Raw genomic sequence first — 17,964 nt, 5'->3', positions numbered from 1 at the left:
ATTTTCAACTTAGCAGGTGTTTTGATTTTCCTTTCAGGTGTTGACAGCTCTTCTACCACAAGCAGTGCTTCTCCAATGCCCAACAGTTATGATGCCCTGGAAGGAGGCAGCTACCCGGGTAACTTGTTTTATGCTTGCTTGATGTTCATTTTTAGTCATCAACTATCAGTTGCTCTCAGACATGATCATGTATTATACATATTTAGTAGATTCTATTTTTACCAGAGAAAAGGGACATTTTCCTGGCATTCATATGACAACTATGAAGATTATTTCTGGAAGACCTGAAGAAATTTATTACTGTTATTTTTTGTTAGTTTCCTTTTTCCAAAGATATTTAATAGTGTATAATTTTCAACCATATCTAGAAATAACTATTCATTACATAAGAATACATAAATAGTGGAAAGTATTAAAGGAACTAGTAAATTAACTTATAATTAATAGTCATTTTATTATTATATTTATACTATGGTTTTCCTTAGTCTCCTGTCTCCTTTCTGACGACCTAACAAGCACCTGACCTTTTTCTTTCTCTCTCCCCCCTCTCTCTTTGTTCCTAATGACTTCAAACTTCATGACTAACATATTAAATAAGTCTGATATACATCTTTTTTCTTATCACTTTGATTAATCTAGTATAGAGCATAACTGAAGTTGGAATGTTTTGCAATTCACACAGTACCCACTATTGTTATGGTAGGAATCAGTAGAAAACTTTAATCTCAGCTTAGTATAAAGTCCTTCATACTTTTTGAAGAATACCTGAATAAACTATTCAGTCCTTGTGGCTAGGGAATCAGTAGTTGTGTGTTTGTAAGAAGTTATAAACCACTCTAAGAGCAACCACTATTAACAAAAGTCATAGGGGAATTACTTCATTCACTAAAAGATGAATACTACAACTCTTTAGTATTTTGTGAGCTCTGAGTTAACCTGAAGGGAAAAGTCCCTGTGGTATAGTTAAAACATCATGACCTTAGAGTCAGATATTGGTTTGTTTGTATTAATTTAATCAACAAATTCTAATCTTATAATGAATTGTGCTTTGACAGTATGTTAGTGATCTTGGACAAGTTTTCTAGCTATTTATACTGCACTAAAATGTGATAAATCTGTGAATACTAATAGTATCAAATGAATTGAAGGTTACTATATATCCAGTAGTAGGATAGATCTTAGGAGTACAGAAATGTATGATGTATTATCCTTTCCTAAAGAAGGAGAGAATATTTAAACTTCTGTCTTTAAGACTCAATGTTTATTTCTTATACTGATGATTGTTTTCATATTAAGGGATCCTTCTACCTCTGTTTCCATCATAGGCAGGTGATCTAAGGAATCTACACTGCATTGAGGTTATGACCCTTGAATAATCAGGAAAAGATGATAGTAGAATGTTAAGGAATGTATCCTCAAAGTTAGAATCAACAAAGTGAATAGAAAGATGTGTTTCGTCAAGAAACTTTTTAAAAACAAATTAGGTCAGATGCTTTTCAGAAAATGTTTTAGCAGAGTCTGATTGCTAATGGAGAGTACCATTTTTATTTGATAAAAATAAAATGATTACACATTATTGAGTTGACTTTAAAGTAAGACTTCCAGTCAGTATACCAAAATGTTAGTAATGATTATATAGTAATTTTTTAAGAGTTTTTGTTGTTATTTTTCCTGTGTATGATACTTAAATTATAAACAGTTTTATTCAAATTTTAGATTTTGTTTTAAATTTTAACGAGGAAAAGAACACTCAGTAAACATTTTTTTTTTTAATTTGGCATCTATTACATACCAGATATTGTTCTAGGAGCTGGACACTATTCTAGACACTCATTCTTTACTCATGGTTCACCTATGCAAATAACACAAACTTCTAGGAGATTGTAGAAATATGTCAGTCTTTCCATGAACATTATATAGAAATGGCAGGGTCAGATAAAAGACAACTTAGAAAAGAGTAGTAGATGCTCCTTTTTTTTTTTTTTTTGCTTCTTAGTCCTAATACTGCTAAGAGAATTAAAACAAGGTAGGAGATATATATCTTATGTTTTATATATGTATATATATAAAACATATCCATGTTTATATTATCTGGTAGAATTACCAACTGAGTGGCGAGGATGTGGGAAGAAAGGCACACTCACACATTGCTGGTGGGACTGCAAATTGGTGCAACCAATATGGAAAGCAGTATGGAAATTCCATGGAAAACTTTGAGTGGAACCACCATTTGACCCATCTATCCTACTTCTTGGTTTATACCCCAAAAAACTTAAAAACAGCATACTATAATAATGTAGCCACATCAATGTTTATAGCAGCACGATTCACAATAGTAAAATTGTGGAACCAACCTAGATGCCCTTCAGTAGATGAATGGGTAAAGAAACCATGATATATATACATAGTGGAATATTATTCAGCATTAAAAGAGAATAAAATTATGGCATTTGCAGGTAAATGAATAGAGTTGGAATATCATGCTAAGTGAAGTAAGCCAATCCCCCAAAACCCAATGCTGAATGTTTTCTCTGATAAGAGGATGCTGATCCATAATGGGGCTGGGGAAGTGGAGCTTGGGAGGAATGGAGGAACTTTAGATAGGGCAAAGGAGAGAGAGGGAAAGGGAGAGGCAGAGAGTAAGAAAGATGGAATGTGATGGACACCATTACCCAAAGTACATGTATTAAGATACCAGAGACATGACAAATTGTGCTCTATATGTGTACTATGAATTGAAATGCATTCTGCTGTCATATATAACAAATTAGAATAAATAAATAAATTTTAAAGAAAGAAATACCAACTGAAAAACTTGGTGAAATTATTCAAAATATGGGATGGAACCATATGTAAAATGAGATTAGCAAAATATTGATAATGATTGAAGCTGGGTAATAGGCCTGTAGACTTAACTTTGCTAATTAAATTTTTAAAAGTATACTTTAAGTTGCCTGCTCTATTAATAGGAAAATCATTTGTTTTTGGAATTTAATCTTAGAATTAAGGTTGAAGGATAAAAGGAAAGAAGAAAACTAGGAGAGGCATTAAAAAATTTAATTGATTTGGTATACAATTATCTGCCTTTGATTTAGTTTGATTTCTTTTGTTCAGATTCTAATCTCTCTGTGTTTAAAATTTCTCATTGTAAAACATTGTGAAAAGAAAGGGGAAATGCCAAAGGTTATGGCTCACCCAGGAATCAGGTATTTATAGAGTCCTGATTTTCCCTTTTTTTGCCTTGGCTAGATGTGCATTCTTCCTCAGCCAGCAGCCCTGCTCCTGATCCAGCCCCTGAGCCTGATCCTGCTCCAGCTCCAGCGCCAGCACCAGCTCCTGCTGCTCCTCAACCTTCAAAAATGGCTAAGCCTTTTGGCTATGGTTACCCAATTCTTCAGCCTGGTTATCAGAATGCTGCAGCACCACTTAATTCTGGAGTACATCCCAGTAGCCAAGGGTATTCTGGATTTCAGCAGTATCCTCAAGTATGTATATAATCCTCATGTACAGACATTGCATTTCTAAAATTTGTAAAACTTATCACTTCTAATAAACCCCTGATGATCAAATTTTTTAAAAGGTTAAATCTAGATAAGGACATTCGCTCTGATTTTTATTTTCTTGATTGTATCTTTAGTTTTCAGTCTGCAATACACAGGTGTTAATTTTATAGGCAGGGAATTAAAGTGAATGTTAAGTTGTTTTTTTTTAATTCTATATTATTATGCTGGCATTCTCCATAGGAAATGACACAGGAGAATGTGGTTTAGAACTTACTCTAGTCTCTACCCTTCAGTTGAAGAACTCTTTATGGCATAGAACTGACCTGGTGAGAACCTTGGTGCAGACACAAGCTCGTCAGTTCATGTGCTCATTGACTGCCGCCAGGACTGACTTTTCTGGAGCCACCTCTGGAAGATCATATTATCTTAATCATATAAGAACAGTAGATATTTCACATTTATTGAGAGGAAATGACATATAGGGAAATGATTGAAATGGTGTAAGCATTTCTACTTATAATAAACCATTGTTAGTAGATTAACCTTATAGAAATTTCATCTTATGGTGAACTAAGAATTAAACTTTGACATAGGAAAATCATTTGTTTTTGGAATTTAATCTTAGAATTAAGGTTGAAGGGTAAAAGGAAAGAAGAAAACTAGGAGAGGCATTGAAAAATTTTATTGATTTGGTATACAGTTATCTTCCTTTGGTTTTGTTAGGTTTTCTTTGGTTCATATGAAACACTGAATATTTCAATCTCATCTGACTTGTACTGTACGTGAATTCCCATTTGGAATCATAATTTATTATTTATTTCTACACTTTAATGAGGAGAAAACCAAATTTAAAGAAAGGATTGGTTCTTAGAAATGTTGGGCAAGCAAATAAAACTTATTTTGAAATAGTAAGTGGTGTTCCATAATAGCCTTGGGCAAGACTCAGCAAACTATGACCTCTGGGCCACATCTGACCTGCCCCCTATTTTTGTAATAACACTTTATTGGCATACAGCCATGCCCAGTGTTTTGTATAACTGTCTATGATTGCTTTGGCGCCATAGTGAATAGAGCAGAGTAGTTGCACCCAAGATTGTGCCTTTCAAAGGTTTACAGTATTTATTGTCCAAGCACTATTAATCCATCTAAGATTTTATTTTGGTATATAATGTAAAGAATCAATCATTCCTTCCTACCCCATCCAAATGGTTATCCCTTAGTTCACTGTCATTTATTTGAAAATCTTCTCTTACTGATTGAATATCCCACCTTTATTTATCTCTTAAATGCTAAACTTGAATCCACTTTTGAGCTTTCCCTTATATACTGTTACTGACCCATGTGATCTTTTTTCCTTTATCCTTTACAGCTCTATTGAAAACTTTTTTTTATTATCCAGTTGTTTTTTGCCTTGACTTCAACAGCTTCAGTTACTTTCAACATTTTGCTAGACTTCTTTTTATTTCTCTCCCCACTTCCTTTTCTTCCTAAGGACTTTGAAGCTCTTGGGGGAAGGTGGTCATTTTTGCATAACCACAATAACACTATCACAGCCAACAAAATTAATAACTTCTAAATGCCATTTAAAATTCAGTGCATATTTAAATTTCCCTAGCTATTTTAAAAATACCTTTTCACACTTTGTTTATACAAATCAATATTTGTTTATATGTCATGCTTTTTATTGTAATTTAAAACATTTCTATTTATGCCTTTGATCCAATGGGAAAACTGGGTCAGTTGTCCTATAGAATGTCCCGTATTTTGAACTTGACTCATTGCTTCCTTGTATCATTTAACTTTTCCACTGATCCATATTTCTGATATTTTTTAGAAGTTAAGTCTAATAGTTTCATAATATTTAGGTTTATTACTTCATGTATTTATTCATTTACGTGAGAATATGATATATTTAATGATGTATGCCTCATAATGATATCTGGTTGTACCACTTGTAGTGCTAGGATTAATTAGAGCATCATTTGATGACCTCTTTATCACTGTATTACACAGTTTATTACATTAAGCTTTTACCTATTGGCTTTGTTATCTGTTGATATGTAGGTATTATCTATTCTAGGTGACCATTACCTGAATTATTTCAGGATGGGTGGTAAATAGTGACTTTCCTAAAATTATCATACAGTATGTATTAGCTGGAATTCTGAAGTATATTCACATAATGGAGCACTTGGTACCTGTATAAAGAAATGTGGGAGATCTCTAAATGTAGCCACAGAATTATTGCAATTATTGCCAGGACTTTTTCTTGGATTAAAAAAATAGGGCCATAGTTGGAACAGTATATATTAATTTTATATTAATAAATATAAATAATGGCAGGATTAAATAAAAATAATAATAAATAGTTAACTATAGGTAGAGAGGTTAAAAATGAAATAAAATATCTCTGGATACACTTGATTATGATGTTTTGGCATTAAAATTATATAAATATCTTTACTGAAACTTATTAAGTCAAGAAAGATTATAAGCAATTCTTAAAGATTAAAAACAACATTATCAAATCAGATACATTTGAGACACAGGAACAGAAAAATCAAGCAAAGCAAAACTCATTGAACACCATTGCATATTTCTATGGCATCATCTCAGTTTTTTAAAACTGTTAATTGATAAAACTTGAAAACAAGTAAGCATTTATCCTGCCTGTCCATTTCAGCTATATTCAGGGAAACCACATTCTTGATGTTGAATGGCATGTTTGCTGAAATATTGTTGTGAGACTTAACTTTGCTAATTAGATTTTTAAAAGTATACTTTAAGTTGCCTGCTCTATTAAGTCATTCTACTGTTCTCAAGACAAATTTTAATTTTCTTACCTTCTTGATTTTTTCTTTTTGTTGAACTCCTATGTCTGGTATATGAAATTTGATTCACATTTATTCTATTGTTCTTTTGTTTTGTTTTTATTTTGATCTTTCAGCAGTATCCTGGTGTCAACCAGCTGTCCTCTGGTCTAGGAGGATTGAGTCTTCAGAGTTCTCCACAACCAGAAAGCCTGAGACCTATAAACCTCACTCAGGAGAGGAATGTTTTACCCATGACTCCCGTTTGGCCTCCTGTGCCTAACTTGAACTTAGAACTCAAAAAGCTAAACTGTAGCCCAGAGTAGGTATTCATTTCTTTTATAATCTTTCTTTATGTAATATACCTTAATGAAAACATTGTATGACTTTTAAAAATAGCTGAGCTGATGGCACATGCCTGTAATCTTACCTACTTGAGATTTTTAAAAAAATTTTTTTAAAAATATGTATTTATTTTTTTAGGTGTAGGTGAACACAACACAATACCTTTATTTTTATGTGGTGCTGAGGATCGAACCCAAGTCCCACCCACATTAGGCGCTCTACTGCTGAGCCACAATCCCAGCCCCGCTACTTGAGATTTTGAGGCAGGAGGATCACAAGTTCCAGGCGAGCCTAAGTAAATTAGTGAGATCCTGTCTCAAAGTAAAATTTAAATAAAAGTAGGGGTAGGGATGTAGCTCAGTGGCAGAGGACCCTTGGGTTCAATCCCCAGTACTGAAAAAAAAGGTAAAAGTAATATGGCGTTAACTTCCTGACTGGAAGTTCATCGGGACTTTTTTATTTCACTTTGTATAGAAATAGATGTAAAATTCAGTTTAAATTATCTTGAGTTATCTCTTCCCCTTCCCATCACTGTCTTAAAACTGTCCCTTTCCCCCATCATCTAATGTGAGGCAAATTATCTGTTTTTGAATGAAGGGTTTCAGTAATCCAAATATAACTAGAGTTTTTCTTTTCTTAAATCTCTTTTTCACCACTGTTTGTCAGTACTAACTTCTGATATTTTTTAGTAAATTGCAATCTTTAAAATTTTATTCCCTTCTTCAGGCTTAGCTTGAAAAGGAAATAGACCTCACTTGTGAAATCCCAATAGATTAGATAAGGTTTATCTCTGATATTTCTTTTCCTACTCAATATAGAATATGAAGACCATTAACCCCCAGGCTTATTGATCCAGCCTGAATTTAAACTTGAACTTCCTTCATCGAATGTTTCCTTAACTCCTAGAGAAGTTTAGCTGGCAGCCTCCAAGTCTTGGTGATTTGTCTGTGTGGATAGTCCAACTAGCTCCTGTTTTGGGGCCTCCCAGGCCACCTCCTAGATCAGATGTTCGTGCTTCTGAAAATAGGTTATTCCTCTGGCCCAGATCTTTGGGAGGGGGGGGCAGATCATTTTTAGAAGACATCCTCCTGCTCTGGATTTCTTTGCCTCACAAAGTAAGCTCTGATTCACAGAATATCATTGTCTTCTTCCTTATATTTGGGTTAGGAAAATGAGTTCTCTCTTTTAGAACCATTATTTTCCTTTTCTTAAGGCAGTAGTTTCCAAGCATTGCAGGGGGGAAAAAAAACCTCCTTTTTCATCAAAGTCTTGTATAGAATTCAAATATTGTAAACAAAGTGAAATTTCTTCGAGGGTTTCCTCGCCTCTCATTCATACCTCATGCTATCACCAACACCCATCAGTGACTAAAGCAGTGCTACAATCTTTTCTATAAAAGCATAGGGCATCTTGGATTAGAGACTGACAACAGCTACCCATCCTTTTGAGTGTAAGCTGCTATCATATTGATTATGGCCTTGTATTATGAAAGGTTAGGCTTTTCTTAAGTAGATAAATAAAGTATGTATATGTATAAGAGATCCCATAGGTAGGGGAGTGGTGTATATGTTTCCTGCTTGGTTATGTGTGTTTTTTTTTAATATTTCTTATCAAAATAAGAACAAGTAATTGGGAGCACAGGCTTTAAAGTTGGACAAACCTAAGTTCTTACTGAGGTTCCACTAGTAAGTAGGTAGCTACAATACAGTACAACAACTTTTTTAACTTCTCAGAGTCTCAGTATTGTCAACTATAAAACAGGAATACAGGTTAAGTATATCTTATCCAAATACTTGTGGACCCAAGCATTTGCACAGACTTTACTGCTCGAGCGTCCCTAATCCAAAACTTAAATTCTTCAGTATCTGCAACTTTTTAAGCATCATCTTTATTCAAAGTTTCAAATTTTGGAGCATTTTAGAATTCATGTTTTTGGATTAAAAATCTTCAAACCTGTAATGGTACCTACATATTAAGATAAATCATCAATTCAATAAATATTTACTGAATACCAAGTTAATTAAGCACAAGTCACTGTTTCCATGTATTTGGGATAGAGTTTTAAATAAGCAAAGTTCCTGATCCTCATGGAATTAGAGAACTTATATTAGTGAAACACAGGGTTATGTGAGTGCTAGAGGGTACTTGTCTTAGCTGAGAAGTCTGTAATTAGGTTTTCACAAAGAGATAACATTTGAGTACAGGTCTGCATGGAGTGAGACAGCAAGCCACAGGACTTCTGGGAAGATTGTTCCAAGGTGTCCAACCAGCAAAGGAAGTCCTGAAGTGGGAATAAGCTTGGCATTTTTGGAGAACAGGGCTAAGCCTGGAGTAGATAGATCTCTCTACACAATGTTATCTGCTCTTCTTAAATACCTTTTCTGGTTTCCACTGCTACTTACTTCTTTGGCTGTTCCTTTATTGATTCTTTCTCTGTTAACTTTAACTTATAACTCACTCACTTGTAAGCAATCATTCTGTGAAGGAAACAGCAGAAGGTAAAGGAAGTCCATAGCCAACCAAGGCAAGTCAGTCTAATTGATAGCACTGAAGCTTAAGCCCGTCTCGGAGCAGAGAAAGAAGTTTTTGCTTCTGAAATGCGGAGTGAAGAGGCAAAGGAGTATTCAGAAACAGTGATACCTTTGATGAGTCCTGTAGTAAGAGTGACAGTCTAGTCAGGTGAAAGGGGGACAGTGAAGCAGGAACAGCATTGTTAGAGACAAAAGAAGTCTGGCTTTTCATTCATGTTTCCTAGAGCTTTTTGTTCATGTCCTACTGGCTAATATAATAGGCTCTTGTTTTTTTTGTTTTTTTTTTCCTGAATGTGTTTTGCTTTGCCACCATGAAAATGTTGACTCCTTAATTTAGGTCTTTTAACATCTATTACATATATGCCTGTTTAAAGTAATCAGGACCTCCCTGCTTCATTTTAGTTTTTTGCTATACTGGGAATTGAACTCAGTGCCTCACACATGCTAGGCAAGTGCTATATCACCAAGTTATATCTCCAGAACACTGCTTTTAGTTATAATAACATGCTCAAATGATTTTCAGTTATGCCCTTAAATGTTTTTAATTATCCCATCTACTTCATCGTATTTTTTTCCTAACAGCTTATGTCCTCCATGTTGTTTGTATTTTGCAGTTCATTTCGGTGTACTTTGACAAATATTCCACAGACTCAGGCTTTACTGAATAAAGCTAAGCTTCCCTTAGGATTGTTGTTACATCCCTTCAGAGACCTAACGGTAAAGTGACATATTTTGAAATATTTTGAGTAATGACAAGTGCTTATGTACAAGGTATTCAAATTTTATATTAAGAGTTTTCATCATTGTTTATTTGGAGTTAGAAATAATCATTTCTGCCAATTCAAGTCAACAAACATTTTCTGAGCAACTGCTTTGTATCATACCCTAAGCTAAGCCCTGATCACATCATTGACCTTACCCACATGAAGAAACAAATTGTTATATGTAGTACTATAAATACATGTAATTAATCAAATCCATGTGATGTTTTTATTGTGAATACAGTATAAGAAGTGATTCCCTCTTTGTATAGTAAAGTTTTCTATAACTGATGGAAAGTCCCAAGTGTGTTTTGAAAGATTAGTCATTTTGGAAGTAAAAGGCAGATTAAATCTTATGAGTTCTTTATTAAAGTGATTTCCAGTTAGAGAAGAGAACTATATAATTGTTCCAAATTAAGCAAATAATGGGAAAATCTGAACACTTCAGATTGTGTTGAGTTAAAATTTTTATGTGTTGTTTAAGTTTCTGCAGTCCATTTGGTTTAATGCATAGCTGGCTAGATTTTTACATGTGCTTCAGGTATTTCATGCATATGTGTTGTATTTAAACTACATTTTTAAAACGTCAGAAAAAATATTAGCCAGAGACATTTTATTTTTACTTCACAAATTGCATTTCTCCCTCACACTTTTTTACTACTATGATTTTCTACCCCTCCTATTGCTACAGGTTTCTTTTTCTCTCGGTTATTAAAAAACAAAAATACTTATTATCTGCCTATCTAATACTAGATGCTGGAGATACAAAGGTCACTCATCTTCCTTGTGAACCTTACTTTTCTACTAGGATGTACAGAATGGATCAAAGTGAATAAAAAGTGAAATAATTCTATGTGATAAGTACCTTGAATTTATTCATTCAGTAAATACTATTTAATCACCTATGATTACAACCTTTATCTCTAAGCCAAGACAGTCAATTTGCTATATCCATAGATAAGAGTAGTTCTCTAAATACAGATTCCACATATGATCTTCTGGAAGTGCGTGCACTAAAATATTAACATAATATTCTCTAGTATATAGAATTATGGGTCATTTTTTTATTTTCTCACTTCCAGTTAATTGTATTTCCTGATTTTTTTTCACACCTGATCTGTAGCTACTTATGTGATAAAAATAGCGTATATGGGCTGAACGTGCTGGTACACACCTATATAATCCCCACTACTTGGGAGACTGAGGCAGGAGGAACACGAGGTCAAGGCCAGCCACAGCAGCATAGTGAGAGACCCAGTTTCAAAATAAAAAATAAAAGGGCTGGGGATATAGCTCAGTGGTAGAGTACCCCTTGGTTCAATCCCAGGTCTGTCTTTCCCTCCCCCCTTCACCTCTCTCCTCTCTCTTTCATATACATGTACACATATGCACACAACAATGTAAGTGAAAAAATCTTAAATACAAAGATAATGTTTTTATGTAGATTTTTAAAAATTCTGAATGAAAAATACAAAAGAAATAATAAGTTAATTCAGAGATATAGAATAAGCTATGATCTCTTAATTTATTCCCATTTTCTTAATTTCTACATTGAATATAAAGTTCCTTTCCCAAAGTAAGCGTAGTATTTTTTAATTTAATGTACATTGTGTTTGGATTCTTGTGGCCTCAGTTCTCATTAGGACTGCTGTCACTGTCCACCAAGCACTGCTTGCTAGCTAGTAGTACCAGGAACAGCCAGACAAAGGCCATCTTATGTGGTATATGTTTCTTTCTCACTGTTATTTCCTGAGTCTAGCTGATGAACTGTAGCTTGTATTATTTTCTTGGCCAAAGTTTTCTTGTCAGCTAGTTATTTTATCAGATTTGGTGTGACTTTGTTTTCATATTAAGATTTGTGATGAGAGGAGAGAAAACTTGACAGTTGCTTATATTGCTCAGCTCATCACTGAATGTAATAATACTCTTCAATATAAAACCATACAAAGATACAGTTCTGGTTTCTGTTCTATGTATGAGCAGAGCAGTGGGTGTTCTGTTTCTCCCTAGGGTGTTTTTGTTGCTACAACATTTTTATTTTCTTTTCCAGCAATTACCAGTAATAACATCAAATACCATTGTGAGGTGCCGATCTTGTCGAACATACATCAACCCCTTTGTGTCCTTCATTGATCAACGTAGATGGAAATGCAACTTGTGCTATAGAGTTAATGATGGTGAGATTCTTAAAATGTTTCTTAATATTATTCTCAACATTTTAGTCTATTCTTTCATTGCTTTAAAAATAACTTTGATGCTATTTTTTTAAATAGAGAGAAAGAGAGAGAATTTTTTAATATTTATTTTCAGTTTTCAGTGGACACAACATCTTTATTTTATTTTTATGTGGTGCTGAGGATCGAACCCAGCGCCCCGCGCATGCCATATAAGTGCATTACCGCTTGAGCCACATCCCCAGACTATGATGCTATTTTTAATGGCAAGAATGTGAGCTGGGGCACCTTGACCAGTGTGTGTGTGGACACTCACATGCATCACATCTGTTGCCCCCTGTGCCTCATATATTAGGTCTCCCTATGATAATCGCTTTCAAATTTGCATTTCTGATGTTTTCTATGTCATAGAATATAATAAATAAGAAACAAGTCTAAGAAACCAGTTATCTGTGTATTGGTTTCTTCACATATTTCAGAAAATATGGTTTTGGTTGTTGTTTTTATTAAAGCCAGCTTGCAGAATTTATTGTTATCATTAAATGTTCACAGAATTGTTGGCAAACATCCTCAGACAGTGATAATAAAGGTGTTTAATTCTAGGCATGTTACTGAATTCATACTGGATTCCTATCTCTTGTTTAGTTCCTGAAGAATTTATGTATAACCCTCTTACTCGATCTTATGGAGAACCTCATAAACGACCAGAAGTTCAGAATTCAACTGTGGAGTTCATTGCTTCTTCAGATTACATGGTAACTGTTCCGGGCTAAAATTAGTCATGGGACACAATTATATTGGTCATTTGATTTCTGTTAGGTAAATTTAAAAAAAAAATATTTTTAGTTGTAGATGGACGTAATACCTTTATTTTACTTATTTATTTTTATGTGGTACTGAGGATCGGAATCCAGGGCCTCACACATGCTAGACAATCGCTCTACCACTGAGCTTCAATCCCAGCCCATGTTTCGTGAATTTTTGTCCAAATTTTTAATGCATAGTATTTTTTAAAATAATGGTGAAAGTTTTTACTTAAAAATTAGCAAGTTCTTCCTAAATGTTATTTGATCTCCTAGAAGAATATATTATGCCATTGAAAAACTCTTTTTTTTGTAAGAGAGAGAGAGAGAGAGAGAGAGAGAGAGAGAGAGGGAGGGAGGGAGGGAGGGAGAGAGAGAGGAGAGAAAGAATTTTTAATATTTATTTTTTAGTTTTCGGTGGACACAACATCTTTGTTGGTGTGTGTGCTGAGGTTCGAACCCGGGCTGCACGCATGCCAGGCGAGCGCGCTACCGCTTGAGCCACATCCCCAGCCCATCTAACTGTTTTTTAATTATGTTGACTCTATATCTTATTCTTCATTTTCACTTATAAAAATGATTTTTTTTACCTAAGTCCTTGCTCTTCTTCTTTGTAATATATTCTTGTTTTTAATATATCTATAATAACTATCTTCTAATCTTCATTGCCTGCAGAAATTCAAATTCATTGTCTGCTAATGGAGGAAGGTGAATAGGAACACTTGATAAGCAGTAAATTCCTGGTGCTTGGCCCATCTTTATTTTTGTCATTTTTATAGTCTTTTATTTTAATTTAGCCTGTGCTGACTTAGGTACAGTTCTCATGTCTATTTCCATATAAACTTGCTTATGATTACTTTCAGCTTTTTACCTTTATAATTTAGTATGTTCTGAACTCTGTTTTTGGTTTTTAATCTAACTGAAGTGGTGAAGCAAGAAATAAATCTTTAATTTTTGTCATATGATTCATATGACCTTTGGTTGACTTGTTTGTTTGTTTGTTTGTTTTTTTAAAGACTTTACGAGTTGGTAGTGTAGTTGGTGGTAGAGCATTTGCCTAGCATGCATGAGGCCTTGGGGTCAATCCTCAGCACCTCAAAAAAAAGACATTATTTATCATTTTATAACTTTCCACACCAGTTATTATTAAGCATACTCTAAAGAGAAAATAGTATAATGAACTATTGTTTACCCATGACTGAGCTACATTTGTCAACTTTTTGCCAAATATATTTCATTTTCATCCAGCCTACCCCTTCACTTTCCCTAGAGTTTATCATGTTAAATGATAATATCAGATATCATGTCGCCCATAAATATATCAGTGTATATCTCAATGACAAGAGAAAGCCTTTATAAATATGTATACACAAGGATTTCCTTTATATTTAGCACTTAACCTATGGGGTTAAAAGGCCACTACCAGGTGACCTAGTAGTTAGTACTAACAGCAGGTCTTCAGGTTATATTTTAGCCAACATTCCTTATCTGGAATACATTTAAACCATCTATTTAACCATTACAACTCTCTGATCACGCTTAATCTACAGGGAACTTTGCAAGAAGGAATGTCATTTTCATTAGCACATAAGAGCTTATAAATAGCAATCCTATTTGGGTGTTTTTTGGTATAATATACTCAATAGATATTCAGCAGTAATAGTGATTAAAAAAAGAATAGGTTGTACCCACTAAATAAACTACATTATTTTTTTTCTTTCAGCTTCGTCCTCCTCAACCTGCAGTTTACTTGTTTGTTTTAGATGTATCTCATAATGCAGTGGAAGCTGGGTATTTGACAATTTTGTGCCAGTCACTATTAGAAAACTTAGACAAGTAAGAATATTTTTTTGCTCATAATATCGTGTCTGTGTAAATATATGTAAGTGTGAAGTATTTATTACTAATTTAAAGTGTTGGTTTTGTTAACCTTGTATTTTCCTATAAACTAAAAGAGTACTTCCTGTTTACCATAGAATAAGGGTCCTTCTACTTCAGTTATGATGATTTAATGACTTGGTAACCTCAATCATAAAAATTTTAATACTTAGTAAAGAATTTAGATCTTGTCTAGTTTTCCCTCTGACTTAGCTGACCTGAACACTGGTCAAATTCCATTGAATTCCAACACAGAAAGCCTAACTTGGCCAGAGTATCAAGAATCTATATGAGACTATTATCAAACATGGCTGAACTGAAAGAACATTATGTTAAGTGAACATTCAAGAGATCTATCATACAGTATGCTGTCTATATTTGTAACAATATATTGTATTCTTGAAAATCACTTAAGAGCAGATCTGAGACATTCTCACCACAAAAATGATATCTTTATGAGGAAATACCTATGTTAATTAACTAGGTTTAGTCAATCCACAATTTAAAATTTAAAAATAAATTTAAAAGATTTTTCAAAGAATCTAGATGAGGAGGGGGGCTGGAGTTGTGGCTCAGCAGTAGAGCGCTTGCTTGGCATGTGAGGCCCTGGGTTCGATCCTCAGCACCACATGAAAATAGGTAAATAAAAACAAAGGTATTATATCCAGCTATAACTAAACAAACAAAAAAATTTAAAAGATAATAATCTAGATGAGAGAAATATACCTGTACTTTATGCCTGAGCATGGAATTTTACTTTTTATTTTTATTTTTTTGTACTTTTAGATGGACAGAATGCCTTTATTTTATTTGTTTATTTGTATGTGGTGCTGAGGATTGAACCCAGTGCCTCACACATGCTAGGCAAGCACTCTGCCACTGAGCTATAGTCCCAGCCCCACATAAGCTATTTTTTATTCACTAATGAGAGAATGAGTTGAAGAAAGGGGAGGAGGGAACTGATTTTGTGCTAAATATGTTAGGAAGCCAGGACAATCCTTTTCATTTTAGCACATTAGTAAACAACAATGTTGTGGAAATAGGAACAGGCTAAGTAGTTTATATGTGGCTCATAATTCCTTCCTGTGTGTCTACCAATGTTAATTGTGAAGGACTTCCTCAACTAGCTTTAAAAATTATATATTTCTCTGGGAATAAAGTTGTTTGTTCATTTCTTTTTCATTCTAATATCCATAAGAGATAATGATTTAAGATTGTTAATGACAGTGGTACACTACTACAGTGGTTTTTTGTTTGTTTGTTTGGTTGGTTTTTGTTTAGTTTTGTTTTATTTTTAGTATTTTTAGTTGTAGATGGACACAATACCTTTACTTAGTTATTTTATTTATTTTTGTGATGCTGAGCCTCTAGTCCAGTGCCTCACACATGCGAGGCAAGAGCTCCACCGCTGAGTTACAACTTCAGCCCACTACAGTATATCTTTATATATACTTTGTCAAGAGTACAATGGGTAATTCCAAAAAGTTCTCCCCCATCTTTATTTGAACTTGGGAGTCTTTCAAATGCTACAAGTAGACACTACGGTCTACATGTCACTAATCTTGGCCTATAAATGAAACTGACATTATTAAGATATTCAAGATTCTAAAAATTCAGATGTATTGAAAGATTTGCCTTTAGTTTGTTAATAATTTAGTTTTTATATTTTTATCATTGGTTTAAATGTTTACCTTATTTAATCACAAGTGCTTATGTCAGAAATAGCTTGAACACCAAGTAGCAAAAGACCACACTGAATAAAAATGTTTGATCTTTTTTAACAATAAGTTTTTTTTTGTTGTTGTTTGTTTTTTTGTTCTTTTTAGATATATGTGATAGTAGAATGTATTTTGGCATACACACATGGAGTATAACTTGCCATTCTTTTTTTGAGGTGGGAGGTACCCGGGATTGAACTCAGGGGCACTTGACCACTGAGCCACATCCGCAGCCCTATTTTGTATTTTATTTAGAGACAGGGTCTCACTGAGTTGTTTAGTGCCTCCCTTTTGCTGAGGCTGGCTTTGAACTCTTGATCCTCCTGCCTCAGCCTCCCGAGCCACTGGGATTACAGGTGTGTGCCACCGAACCGCGCTCAGCTAACTTCCCATTCTTGTGGTTGTACATGATGTAGAGTTACACTGGTCATGTATTCACACATGAATATAAGAAAGTTATGTCCTATTCATTCTACTATCTTTTCTATTCTCAACCCTGTAACCTTCCCTTCATTCCCCTTTGTCTAATCCAATGAACTTCTCTTCTTTGCTCCCCTCCTCCATTGTGTGTTAGATTCACATATCAGGGAGAACATTTGGCCTTTGGTTTTTTGCAACTGGCTTATTTCACCTAGCATGATGGTCTCTGGTTCCATTCATTTACTGTATATACACCACTTTTTTTAATCCATTCATTTGTTGAAGGGCATCTTAGCTTAGCTATTGTGAAATGAGCTGCTATAAACATTGATGGGACTGCTTCACTATAGTATGCTGATTTTAAGTCCTTTGGGTATATGCTGAGGAGTGGGATAACTGGGTCCAAATAGTGATTCCATTCTAGTAAACACCAAATTTTAATTCCTCTCAAGGGTATAATGCTTCTGGAGGTACCACAATACCAGAATTGTTCATGGAGTAATGGAACAAGCTGTCTTCCATCTCCTTGTTCTAGTAATCCACTTAATTATATTGTTCTCAGAAAAGAAAGAGCCACTGACAAAAATGAGTGACTTTATAAATTAAAAGATTACAAAACCAGAAGGATAATATTGACGATAGAAAGTGTTTTAAAAATATTTGCATTTGATTACAATGGAAAATAGAAGACTTAAGAAAATTAGAAAAGAATAGTAAAGGTAATAGGACAGCAACAGTATAGTAACATAGTTTTAGAAAGGGTTCTGCAAACATCTTTGAGAAAGAAGAGTTCGATGCTGCAGCAGCTCCTGCTCAACTTCATATATTTTGATTTCGGGGGTGGATCAGCAATCTCCGAGTAATTGATAATAAATGACCCTAAATATAAGTGACCAGAGAAATCTCAAAGAAGTGGAAATTGATGTTTGGCGACATCATAAATCTTGACTAGTACTGGTAAGCCAAATATGTGCCTTCTGTTCACTGGAATTCTTTTAGCCTACCTTGCAGACTGAGTAGC

At 34.1% G+C, this 17,964-nt stretch overlaps 1 protein-coding gene across 4 annotated transcripts in view; it reads left to right on the top strand.

Moving 5' to 3' along the window:
- Sec24b (SEC24 homolog B, COPII component) overlaps positions 1-17,964 on the top strand; it is an 82,092-nt gene that overhangs the window by 47,410 nt on the left and 16,718 nt on the right. For 2 of the 4 annotated variants that reach the window (XM_078021823.1, XM_078021821.1), the window contains 7 exons: positions 38-118; positions 3,250-3,485; positions 6,454-6,635; positions 9,804-9,906; positions 12,001-12,127; positions 12,770-12,879; positions 14,651-14,763. In XM_078021823.1, the coding sequence (XP_077877949.1) occupies positions 38-118; positions 3,250-3,485; positions 6,454-6,635; positions 9,804-9,906; positions 12,001-12,127; positions 12,770-12,879; positions 14,651-14,763 (952 nt within the window). Of the gene's footprint in view, positions 1-37; positions 119-3,249; positions 3,486-6,450; positions 6,636-9,803; positions 9,907-12,000; positions 12,128-12,769; positions 12,880-14,650; positions 14,764-17,964 lie in introns of all 4 variants that reach the window. The other 2 variants (XM_078021822.1, XM_078021820.1) reach the window with 1 other exon arrangement.

Source organism: Ictidomys tridecemlineatus, chromosome 9 (genome assembly GCF_052094955.1).
Source record: "Ictidomys tridecemlineatus isolate mIctTri1 chromosome 9, mIctTri1.hap1, whole genome shotgun sequence".
Classification (NCBI taxonomy): domain Eukaryota; kingdom Metazoa; phylum Chordata; class Mammalia; order Rodentia; family Sciuridae; genus Ictidomys; species Ictidomys tridecemlineatus.
The sequence above is the reverse complement of the archived record's forward strand: the minus strand, read 5'-3'. Positions and strand labels throughout refer to the sequence as shown.